Source organism: Chrysochloris asiatica, unplaced genomic scaffold (genome assembly GCF_000296735.1).
Source record: "Chrysochloris asiatica unplaced genomic scaffold, ChrAsi1.0 scaffold00148, whole genome shotgun sequence".
NCBI classification, from domain to species: Eukaryota; Metazoa; Chordata; class Mammalia; order Afrosoricida; family Chrysochloridae; genus Chrysochloris; species Chrysochloris asiatica.
The window spans coordinates 1,667,712-1,680,414 of record NW_006408666.1 but is presented as its reverse complement, the minus strand read 5'-3'; the positions used below and the strand labels follow the sequence as shown (position 1 = coordinate 1,680,414).

Below are 12,703 nucleotides of genomic sequence, written 5' to 3'. Positions count from 1 at the left end.
AAGTTCGAGTTTAGCCTGAAGGCTCTCAGCTTCACTTGGTTCATGGGCCAAGTTGTCCTTGTCAGTCTTGTGTGTGGCTCTTGGTTCTGCTGCTCCTCCTCTGCCACTTCTCTGATGTCACAGTTTTCTGTCCCTGGATTTGTCCCCAAGGAGGGACAAACGATACACTCCACTCCTGCTTCTTCGTTTTTGACGGTACTGCAATCCCCCCATTGACTTCTGTGACGGTTCATCTTATACAAAGCCGGATGACAAAAATGACCAATCCTTTCCTTAGATAGGAAATTATCATTAATCCTGCTATCATAATTAACCCTGTCAGCAATTACTCACAACTGAATTCTATAATCCTCTTACTTCTTTCTCCACCAGCTGCATCATGAGAAGAAGAAATACCCCCAATCTGCATGGTCCTAGCCAACCATTTGGTGGGAATTACAAAGACCATAGCTAGAAAAGCCATATTGAACAATTCACACCACCACAAGGGGAATACCCTGTGGACCATGCCATATTTACAAGGACCTGTCTGGTCCCAGAGAGCTAATGGTGGGACACACAAACCTTGGCTGTCATATGTAATGATGTAAACCTAAACAAAATAAATCACTCCCTGGCTTGAAATCTCCCAGTGAGTGCCCATCATTCACCAAAAATCAATCAATATCCTTCACACTTTTAGACTTTACGGATTCAAAACATAGATGTATAAATGAATTCAAACAGAAAATTATGAAACACGTAATGTAGAAATAAATAAAATTGTAAGCATAGGTACATCAAAGACAAAAATGCCAAGATTATCTAAATTTTTTAATTCTTTTCTGGATGAAACTTAAGCCACGTGTTGTTGTTGTTAAGTGCCGTCAAGTCGATTCCGACCCATAACGACCCTGTATAGGGTTTCCAAGGAGCAGCTAGTGAGTTTGAATGACCGACCTTGCAGTTCAAACAACTTTGCAGTCTGATGCATTAGCCCACAGCACCACACCAGGACTCCACAGAAAAATGTAAGCGGTGACCAGGTGAAAGTCTGAGGCTTTGAGAGGAGAAAAGATGCTTCTGTGAGGAAGTTTGTTGGGTGAGGAAGTTGGCACAGAGCAACAGTCCTGTGTCTGATCTTCACGAGTAACAGGGGGATGGTCTCAGCACTTTACTGTTCACACCGGTGGTCCTTTTTTTCATCACTGGCATCATCATCGGAAACATCCCCTTGTAGACGTAACGTGGACAGGATGGTCAGTTGGATTAACTGAGCTGCTATTTCATCAGATTTAAAGTTATCACAGATATCTGTCTTGCCTTTATTCCCTCCTGTGAGTGGGCACACCATCACCATCACTTGTTAGGTGGGTTGAATCAATTCTGACTCATAGTGAGCCCACGTGTGTCAGAGTAGACTTGTTTTCAACTTTACATGGTGTATTCAGTGGGTGATTTTTCAGAAACAGATCACCATGGCATTATCCCAAAGTATGTCTGGGTGGACTTGAACCTCCAAATGTTGTGTCAGCAGTCAAGTATGTTAATCATTAACACAATTGCTCCTGTGACGGCTACTCTAAACACCTGGTCATGCAGTCCCATCCACATTGACCTACCTGCTTTTCTGGAACTCAGCAGGCAAGGGCTTACCTGACAACCTGTGAACATCAAGATTTTTGCCTGGATGTGTTTCCCCAAATATCCACATGGCTCTCGCTCACCTCCGTCCAATGCTCCTCCTATAACTCAATGAAAAAGTGCATCACTTTTTCTTTCCTCCCCACATACGCTGGTTGCTGCCTTTCTGTGTTATTTTCTCCATAGCAACTGTCACCAAATGTGATGCATTCTGCATTCATTTGATTTCTGTATTGTCTTCCGCAACCATAATAGAAGTTCTAAGAGAGGAAAGAGTTCACTGTTGTCACCGTTAGAACATCATCATGTAAAACCATGTCTGATATTAAGCAGACACTGGTAGATACATGGATGAAAAGATGAGGGCACAGTCTACCACACACGCTATGGATGTTGCTGTATGCCGTCACATTAGTTCTGACTACACAGTCCTATACAGAACAGAATGAAACAATGCCTGATCCTGCAACATCCTTACGACTGCTCTGTCTGAATCCATTGTTGAAGCTTCTGTGTAAAGCCATCTCATTTAGGGTATTCCTCTTTTTCACTGACCTTCTACTTTTCTTAGCATCATGTCCTTCTTCAGAGTCTTGTCCCTCCTAACGACATCTCCAAAGTAAACTTCCATGTCTAAGAATTCTGGAATTTCCATTCTTCACAATTCTTTCTATGGTTTGTTATGATCCAAAGAGTTGGATGCTTTAGCATAGTCTGTGAAACACAGGTAAACATTTTTGGCTGTTCTCAGTCAAAATTCATCTAATATTAGCAATGATCTCTTTCATTCCATGCCTTCTTTTGTATCTGCCTTGAATTTCTGGCACTTCCTTGTCTATGTAATTGTACATCTTCAGCAAACTTTTACTTCAGTGTGATAGTAATGATATTGTTCAATAATTTCAGTATTATGTTAGATCACCTTTCTTTGGAATAGGCACAAATATGAATCTCTTCCAATTGGCTGGCTGGGTAGCTGCCTTCCAAATGCCTTGGCATAAATGAGTGAGTTCATACATTTTTTTAAAAACATCTTAATTGGTTTTCTGTCAATTCCTGAAGCCTTCTGGCTAACACCTTCAGTGCAACTTGGACTTTTTCTTCAGTTGTTGACTACATGCTACTTCCTGAAATAGCTGGATGTTGACCAATTCTTTTTGATACTGAGTCCATGAAGACTCTCTGAACCATAAATAGAGGATTCCTTCCATCTTCTTCTTCCTTTTTTAAAAAAAGTTTTTATTGTGAATTGAGTGATAGTTTACATGGGAGAACAACAGCTTTACAGTCATCCTTTCTTCCATCTTCTTTTGGTGTTTCCTGCATCGTTCAATAGTTTTCCTTCAAACATAGAATTCGAGGCTTGAATTTTTTCTTCAGTACTTTCAGCTTGAAAAATGCCGAGAATGTTCTTCCCTTTTGGCCTTTTAATTCCAGATCATTGCACCTCCATTATAATACTTGACTTTCTTTGGGGAGCTGCTCCTTGAAATCTTCTGCTCAGTTCTTACACTTCATTCATTCTTCCAGTTGTTTTAGCTTCTCTACATTCAAGAGCAAATTTCAGAGTTTCTTCTGACATCCAATCTGGTCTTTTCTTTCTTTCCTGTCTTTTCTTTTTTTAAGTTTTTGTTGTGAATTGAATAATAGTTCACATGGGACAACATCAGCTTTACACTCATCCTATCATATTTTGTTTCATTGCGATGATTACAATCCCCTCCATGCATCAGCATTCAACAGTATCTGCTTTTATTCCCTCTCTTTTTTGTTTTTTTGTTTGTTTGTTTGTTTGTTTTTTATGTACACAAAAACAATCATTAAGTAAAACCCAAGAGCACATTCTGCATGTCTGTCTCCTGGCTGCCAGTACCCAGTCCCTCTCTTTCCATGAGTCTAGAGTCCTCAGCTACTCTTTCTCTCCATGTCCCCATCTCTGACTCCATCTCTGGTGTCTCTGCTTCTCTCGGTAGGGTCCCACATTTTGCTCATGTGCTTCTCCCTTGATGGTGCTAGGGTTCTCTATTCCTGAAATGTAAGATTATTACTCCCCGCTTTATGTTACAAAATTTTTACTTTTACAGATGTAACAATCGCAATTAGTCAAGAGGTCTTTTTAATGACCTTTTGTTTTCTTCATGGATGATGTCCTTGATGTCATCTCACAACTTCTTGTCTTCAGTTATTAGCATTGATACATCAAATCTATATTTTAGATGGTGTCTAATTCAGGTGGGATAGACTCAACGTCCTATTTTGACTCTTGTGGACCTGCTTTAATTTTCTTCAGCTTGAACTTGAACTTGCATATGAGGAACTGATGACCTATCTTACAGTCAGCTGCTAGCTTTCTTCTGACTGATCATATTGAGCTTCTCTTCCCACAGATTTAGCCCATCTGATTCCTTCCTGTTTATTCCACCTGATAAGGCTCAAGAGTATAGTCTGCATTGACGTTGTTGGAAAAGTGACTTCCATGACATAGGTCATTGGTCTTGCAAAACTCGATCCTGCAATGTTGGTGCAGTGCTTATCATCATGGCTGTATTTCTGAACTATCCAATGTTAGCATTCTAATCACTGAAATGCTGAAATGCTGCTTGCAGTTAAACCAGGTCTGTCCCAAATCCCTCTGCCTCATGCTCTGAAGACTATGTCTTCGGAAACATATGAATTTAGCTCAGTGATTTTCCACTGGCAGTGACTTTGCCCCACACAGGACATCTGAAAATGACTGGAGACATTCTCAATTGTCTTAAAAGTGGTGGAGGAGGGATTTGCTGCTGGCATCCAATAAGGAGAGGTCAAGGAATCTGCTAAAAACCCTACAAAGTGCTGGAGGGAGAGTCCTACCCACAAAGTATTTGTCCCAAAATGTGAACTGTGCTAAGTTTGAGAACCCTGACTGGGCGTTGTTATTGTTAAATGCCATCGAGTCAATACTGAGTCATCACGATCCTCTGCACAACAGAATGAAACACTGCCTGGTCCTAGGCCCGCTGATGCTGCCACTGTGCCAATCCATCTCACCGGGGCTCTTCCTCTTTCTCTCTGACCCTCCAGTTTACCAAACATAATATCCTTCTCCAGCGACGGGACCCTCCTGATAATATGTCCAAAGTATGAGAGACAAAGTCTGTCCATCCTGGCTTCTAAGGAGCATATTGGCTATACTTCTTGCAACACAGATCTACTTGTTCTTTTTGCAGTCCATGATACTTTCAATAGTCTCCTTCAACACCAAAATTTCTTCATTCTAGCTCAATAGCACATACATTAAACATTACAAAGAAGGAAGAAAAGAAGAAAGCAATGACAGAAAACAAAATACACAAAACTTTTATATACAAAGCAGAAGGAGGTTTACAAAGACACCAAGTAGCTAGCTGTCATGCAGCAATAAATGAAATAGGCTTCTGAAGTATTTATAAAAAATAAAACGAGAAATGTCATAGAGAGAGAGTGCACGAGGTTACTGTTTCTCTCTTCAGTACTCAAAAACTGAGCCCAGCAGTTTTGTTGTGGGTATTCATTTTGGAATAACTGACATTGCAAAGAAAAAAAAAAAAAGAAGAAGAAGAAGAAAAGAAATCCCAAATCACCACATCCTCTCTGAGAGCCCACCTGCCCTTGTTGACACGGGGGACGCTATGCAGGAGCAGGATCTGTGAGGGAGCAGCTGTTCCAGCCACTCTCCTGAAGTAACATCAGGGATAGGAGAATGCAGGGAGATATTAAGAAAGCAATCCAAACCAGATAAAGAGATGTTAGCAGTGTTGCATTTCCCCCTCTGTAAACACCATGCGAGCCTGACTAATCTCATGGTTACATTACAGACTACTCCAGCTACGGGAAGGTCCTAATCACCTTGGAAAACTGTCTTTGGGAAGAAATCTGTAAAGCCTCATTGGTCAATGAGTACCACAAGGATTATGCAACCAATTGTATTAATTGTTGGATAAAAAACTGAAATTCTGTCTTCTAGAAGAGTACATTTGTAACGAACGTTGATGTCCAATTAATCGGCAAATTTCAATCTCAAATTTCCTACTTTTCTCATATAAAGGCAATGAGTAACATTTTCTTCTTTGAATTAGTTTAAGAAGTTTATGCATCAGCTTCTCTTAGGTGACGGTGATGTATCAGCTCGTGCTAGGAACTTAAGCAGCTTACTTTATCTACGAGAGAATCACTGCTTTCTTTCAAAAAGTCATTTTTGAGGATGAGAGCAAATATGACTACTACTAAAAAGAAAGAACTTTTGGGAAAATGGTCTTTAGCAGTACTGACAAAAATGTATAATTACAAGTAATTAATCTTTGAAGAAATGTTCAGTGAGGTATAAAGAAATACATGTTGTGTTTTTCATTACTAAATGAAAAATCAGTCACAGATACTTATGTATTATTTATATCTATATATCTATATCTATATCTATATCTGCATGTATATACATGCTGGACCGCAAGGTTGGTTTGAACCACAAAATCGGCAGTTCAAGCCCACCAGCCACTCCTTGGAAATCCTATACAAGGTCGCTGTGAATTGGAACCAACTCGACAGTACTTAACATCAACATATCTATGATCACAGTGACTCTGTAGGGTAAACAGTGGACAGAGATACACAAGATCAGTGCTTTGAGCTTACCAGTCACTCCATGGGAAAGATGAGGCTTTCTGATTCTGTAAAGATGTTGTTGTTAAGTGCTGTCTAATAAGTTCCAACTCATAGTGACCCTGTATAGGGTTTTCAAGGAGCAACTGGTGAGTTTGAACCACCGACCCTGCAGTTAGCAGTCCAGTGTAGGGTAACTACCGGGCCACACCAGGACTCCTAGCAAAGATGTACTCTTTCAGAAATGCTATAGAGGGTTACTACGAGTTGGAACTGACTCAACGGCATTTAACCACACACACACACATACACACACACACCTGGTATAATGTTGTGGGACAAACACTGGATCTCATGGTTAGTTTGAACCACAATTTTGGAGGTTAATCATTATCAGTCTCTCATTATGAGTACAAACGAATCAGCTTGATCGCACTTAACAACACACATATATATAAGGTGTTGGTGGGACACCGAGTCGGTTCTGACTCATAGCAATCCTGTGTAGGCTTAAATCTTTACAGAAGCAGAAATCTTCATCTTTCTCCCATGGAGCTACTATGAGATTCGAACTACTAACCTTGTGGTTTGCAGCCCAGCTAACAATCCACTGTGCTCCCTGGATTCCATATATATTCAAATCTACCAGTCACTCCATGGGAGAAAGTTGAGGCTTTCTGCTCCCATAAAGATTTACAGCCTCAGAAAGCCAATAAAGGGTCACTATCTGTGGGAACTGACTCAATGGCACACAGCTACCACCATAGTATATATCATCATCAACAACAACATTATACATATTTTATATACATATATTATTGTCGTTGAGAGCTGTCATAATGACTCATAATGACCCTGCCACAAATGAGTGGCTGTAGGTTTGAACCACCAACCTTGCTGTTTAAACTGATATACATATATATTCCTTAAAATCAAACATAAACATCCAAGTTATGATGCATAATCTAGCCAAAATGCTTGGTTAGTTTACTCAATACTACACAAACATAGAGAAAAGTATTTAATTTTATATCTGAAACTGATGAAAATACTGGATAAACCGAAATCTGCAGCCATGAGTCCTTTTCGACACAAAAAAACCTTACAGAATAGAGTACAACTTCCCTGTAGGGTTTCCAAGGCTCCAGATACAGAAGCAGACTGCCACAACCTTCTTCCACGGAGTGATGGGTGGGTTTGAACCAGTGACCTTTTGATTAACGGTCAAGAGCTCAATGATTGTGCCACCAATCAACGCTAGATAGGGATAAGATATAAAAGTTGTTCCTTGCAATAACTGGGATGATTATTTTTTCCCTTGTAGACTGATGAAGATAAAGTAACTCTAGACCCTAGGAACCTGTCAACTGTAAAATGACTCACAAATTGTTTGTTCACAAAGGGAACTTACAGACAACAAGGGAATGGCAACTTTTCCAAGAAAATCAGGTGGTTTATCTCCATCTTCATCAAACACTGTCACTTCTAAAACATCGTGGATATCTTTAATGGGGCTGAAAGAAGAAACACACTGTGTATTATACACAAAACCCACAAATGAAGTCTGTTCCATGAAGATCGGAAAACACTAATTAAGTTGTATGCCTTGGAGTATAAAACTACCATTTAATTAAATTCCAAAAATTAAATCAAACTGACTGTATTCCCAAGCCTTCCATCATAGAAGATTCAAATATCCTTATAAAAAAAAAAAAAAGTCAACTTTTTTACGGTGACATTTTCCCTATATGCATGCACTCAAGGGTAGGACTGTTAAAGAAACAGACAGAAAGGGAGGCAGAAGGAAGAGGATATAAAGAAAGTGATTGCAAAGTAGTTTCCAAATGAGGACAGTCAAAATAGTACTCTCTTTACTCTGAATACATGAAAAATCACATTTACATATTTTAAAGTGGTCAAAATCAGTATTCAGTGAGCTACCTAGAAAACCTGTTTTTACTGAGACGTAAAATACTCAAGATCTCATGCCTATTTGGAAACATGATTTTTGCTGATGAGAAGCTAGATCACAGCCACAGTAAAAAAGGTCTGGGTCAGTGGCAAGATGTTGGGCAAGCAACAACTTGCCGTTGACCATTTGTGAACCTGCTCAGCAGAGCAAACCCAGTTCTTACAGATTCTTGAACACTTTCCATCATTTCAACAGACTATTCAAATGATGCTAATCCTCTCATTGACAATTCTGTCTCTGAAGATACTGTAGAGTGCACTTCTTCAGTTATGAGAACGTACCTTGTTTCACCCAAAGACAACAGAAAGCCTGCCCTGAGTGATCACATGACTCACAACATAAAACTACTTTTTTTTTTTTTTTTAATAGTTGTTGCCGCATGGATCCTGACCCCACATGTGTTACAGTAGAATTATGCTTCATGGTGATTACATGGGAGAATTTTCTGCAAGTCAATTGCCACACCTTTCTTCTCAGGAATCAACCTTTTGGTTAGCAGCTAAGCAGATTAGCCCATTTGTAACACTCAGGAACTCCAGGCAAGCCAGAAAACATAAATATATCCAGTTTTCTATTGCTTGAATTTGAAAGAGTTTGAAGAATAGGCTAGTCACTCAAATAAACTGGAGGACAGGGAGTCTTTGGGCATCTTTGAGAATTCATAGTCAATCTGTATTTTCCAAAAGACTGTATAAGAATACTAGCCTCTGGGCTTTGAAATAATCTTAAAACACACAAGCTTGAGTTTAAGGCAGGTCTCCATTTGTAACCCAAGAGCAAATTAACTTGGATACACAGATGACTCCCTATCCTTACAGTTTACTTTAGCTTATAAAAGATCGCTTTTACAAATGCCTCCTAACACTTCCTCGCAGTTTAAAATGATCCCTTCTATTATTAACAGCCCACTTTATAAAATCAAAGGATAAAAGGGTTTCAGAAGAAGAAAACAATACAATTCACTCTCTGCACATAAAAAATGGACAAACAGTTCCACTCTAGAGTCCTAGCCTATGCCAAGCAAATCAGGGGTAATTGTTTCTAAATTAAATCCACCCTTGATAGTGCAGAGGCTAAAGCACTTACAATGTAAAAACTTTGTTCCACTCAGGATTGAGGTTCTTGTAAATGGTGTGTGTCTGAAGTCGGTCATTGCCTAGCTCCAATAGGCAAAAAGGATCACTCTTTCCTGGCAAGAGAACACAGAGAGGGGTCAAAAGCAAATGAGTTTCCAAAGTATCAGAGGAAGAATGAACACAGACTAGCTAGAATTCTTGCAGCCCTTCTGTAGAAATAGCACTGTGCTTGCTGAAAGAATGAGGGGGAGACTCCTTCCACCAAGCCTTCTGAGTGTCCCACAAATGAATTGGGGAGGGAGGCAGAGCCTACAAGTGAGAAATGTTAGGTCACTTAACTGATCATGACTAACAGATGATCAGAGAAAAGTTAATGACCACAACAGATTTCACAAGAAAGAGCGTCTCTGGCATTGGAATCCATTTTTGCATTTTGTTTTATAAATGAAGCACATTTCTGTTTCCTTCTTAATTTTTCTCTAAGGCAAACTTACAGATATACCGAGAAACATTCTCCTATAACTAAGACCAGTGGTTGTTGCCGATTGGCAACAGTCGATTCTAATGCCTGGATATCATGTTAGAATAGAGCTCCGTAGCTTAGGTCTTCCAGTGATAGGTTTTGTTGAGTCTGCTAGAGGGATGTAGAACTAAAACTGCCAGGGAAGCATTCTATAACGTCCATCTGACATAACACATTGCTGGACTTGGCAGCAAGACCAGTTTACATGTCAGGTGAACCAAATGAGTCGGGGGCATAAGAAGAGGTGCCAAAGGATCGCAGGCAGGACCCTAACACAGAGATTACTCAGGCCACTTGACTTTCAGACCTCCCGTCCAGGTCCAGGTCACAGAGTCTACAGCTAATGTACACAGTAAACTAGAGCTCTGAGAAGCCACTCATCAACAAAGGGGTTGCCATGAGCAGGAGTCTCCATGAAGATTCTGTGGAAGAAGGAAAGCAGACACCCAGCTAAGCACTGCAATCAAACAGGGGATTTCATTGACTTGACTAGTCTGAAATTTTAGATGGGTGGCTAAAGACTTCTGTTGTTGTTGTTGTTAAGTGCCATCATATCGGTTTCAACTCATAGCAATCCTGTCTAGGGTTTCCAAGGAGCGGCTGACCTTGAGGTTCAAACAGATCTTGGGGTCCAGTGCATTATCCTGCATCACCACACCCTAGTGATACTAGGGTTGCAATGAGTCAGAACAACTCAACAGCACTTAACAATTATCCCAGTTACTAGTAGACAACTATCCAGCCATAGATATAAATGACTAACTCAGGTTTGTTTGACATTTGTGAATTGTGGATATGGTCCCTGTCTAAGTGAAAGAGAATAGGATTCATTAAAATAATATCCAACAGGTAACATAGTCAATGCAAAGGCTAGAGAATTAAACTTGAAAATCACTAGAAATCGAAAACTTTGTGTGGACTTGACTTTCCCTGGGCCCTGGAATCCCAGGCACTCTCTTCCTGGTCCCAGAGTCTTGCTGCCTCCAATCTAAACTCTCCTGCATCTTTCCTTCCCATGATTTAGATACAAAAGTCTTAGAAAAAGTGGCAGACGCCAACCTGCCAAGGGACAGAACAGCAAGAAGCCTTATGCATGAAAAGTTCATTGCTTCGCAAAGCGACAATGAATGTCCCCTTGGTTGGCAAAGCCACAAGGGATATTTCATGCAGGGGCTCCATGGTTTCTAGTTCCTTGGAAAAATAGTTTATTTCTGATATCCTTATAAGAAGTTTTAGAAAATCTTGCATAATCATTAGATACTTTAAACAAACCTCACGTTATAATAGTTGACTTTCACATTAACATTAACTTTCACACCGTATTCAATCTTATGTAGTTATAAAAATTGTTTTTTACTTTAACAATAAGTTTTAACATTAGAGATAACCACACTAGGTAAAGTTTCAGCAATTCAAGCTTAAAATTGTAAGCAACATTCCATGTAGTTTTAGTCAAGGACATTAAAGCCTTTAGAAAGCAGCTTAGAAAATAGTCAAGGGCAGCGGGAGCTTAAGAATGGAAGTAAAAATTTGATTAGAGGTTTTGAGAAATTGTTAGTATAAGAGAATTACTGCTTTGTTCTTAACTATGAAACTTTAGGGTACTTTTATGTTCTTGTTTTTATTGTTAAATCAATTATATGTATGACCAGTTATAGTTAAAATTATGTTTTTGATTGTGAGCTGTAATTAATGAATCTATGGAAAATAATAGATGTTGGTAAAGTTAGAAGTTAAGATGTAGAACCTTGTTTAAAATTAACCTAACATTTAAAAAGGATTAGAGAAAAACAAATCAAGGCCAAATTAAGACATTTTAGGGAGGATTAGAGAGAAACAGAGTCGCTTACAGAGGACAGACTTATCGGAGTGGCTAGGGAGTGTAGAGACGCAGGAATGTTTGATGACCTTGTTTTCCTCTTATACCTCTGATGTAAGAATATAATATTTGATTGATTTGTAACTGCTTGTACGTGACTATTGTGAGATCATAGTATATTCTAAATGGGATATAAGAAGCAACACTTTTGAAGTAATGAGAAAGTCATCATTACCATCATCTACCTGAGACTCAAAACAACCCATTGACTCCGTATAATTCATTCAGCTGACTCCACATCCTCCTTCAAGAGCCTCCTAATAATTTGTCGAGGCTGGTTCCCAGTAAAAAAGCATCTGATTGTCCCTGAACACCAGAGTACAGAGAAGTAGTACCGGCTAATCAGCTTCTATGGAAGAAAGTGAATTCTGACTCCCTTCTCTAAGATATACAGTGGGAAAACTGGAAACATAGGTCTTCAGAACCTGGACAGCCTGCATCAAACCACACTATCACTCCCAAGATCAAAATCAATCTTACGGGCATTTAGCCTGTTTCCTTCTGTTGAACAATGAATGATATCTTTGCTGTTATTGTTGCTGCTGTTAAGTGTCATCGATTAGGTTCCAACTCACAGCAACCCTGTATAGAGTTTCCGAGGAGCAGCTGGTGGATTAGAACTGCCGACCTTGCCGTTCAAACCAACATTGCAGCCGACTATTTATCCTACAGCACCTTGCCAGGACTGCTGTGAAGTCATTTCCGACTCATAGCGATCCTGTGTGGGATTTCTGAGGCTGTAAATTTTTGCATGAGCGAGAGCCACATCTTTCTTTTTCTGGGCTTGAACGTCTGACCTTGTAGCTGAAAGTCCATTACTTATCCCTACAGAACTACCATGCTGCCTTTGGTATGACTAGATAGGTAAAATGTGGTATACATAAAACACAACCTTATTCTGCCATAAAGAGATATAAAGTCCTTATACTTGCTACAACATGGATGTTCTTTGAAAAACATTACGTGGAGTAAAATGGATCTGTCACAAAAGGATGCATACTGTATGATCTCAC

At 39.6% G+C, this 12,703-nt stretch overlaps 1 protein-coding gene across 1 annotated transcript in view; it reads right to left on the bottom strand.

Annotated features, from left to right (window-relative positions):
* The window catches only part of MCTP2 (multiple C2 domains, transmembrane 2), a 282,589-nt gene that overhangs the window by 143,534 nt on the left and 126,352 nt on the right, over positions 1-12,703 (bottom strand). The window contains exons 12-13 of the mRNA XM_006870699.1: positions 9,299-9,401; positions 7,652-7,754 (exon numbers count right to left, since the gene is read on the bottom strand). Coding sequence (XP_006870761.1) covers positions 7,652-7,754; positions 9,299-9,401 — 206 coding nt within the window. The remainder of the gene's footprint in view (positions 1-7,651; positions 7,755-9,298; positions 9,402-12,703) is intronic.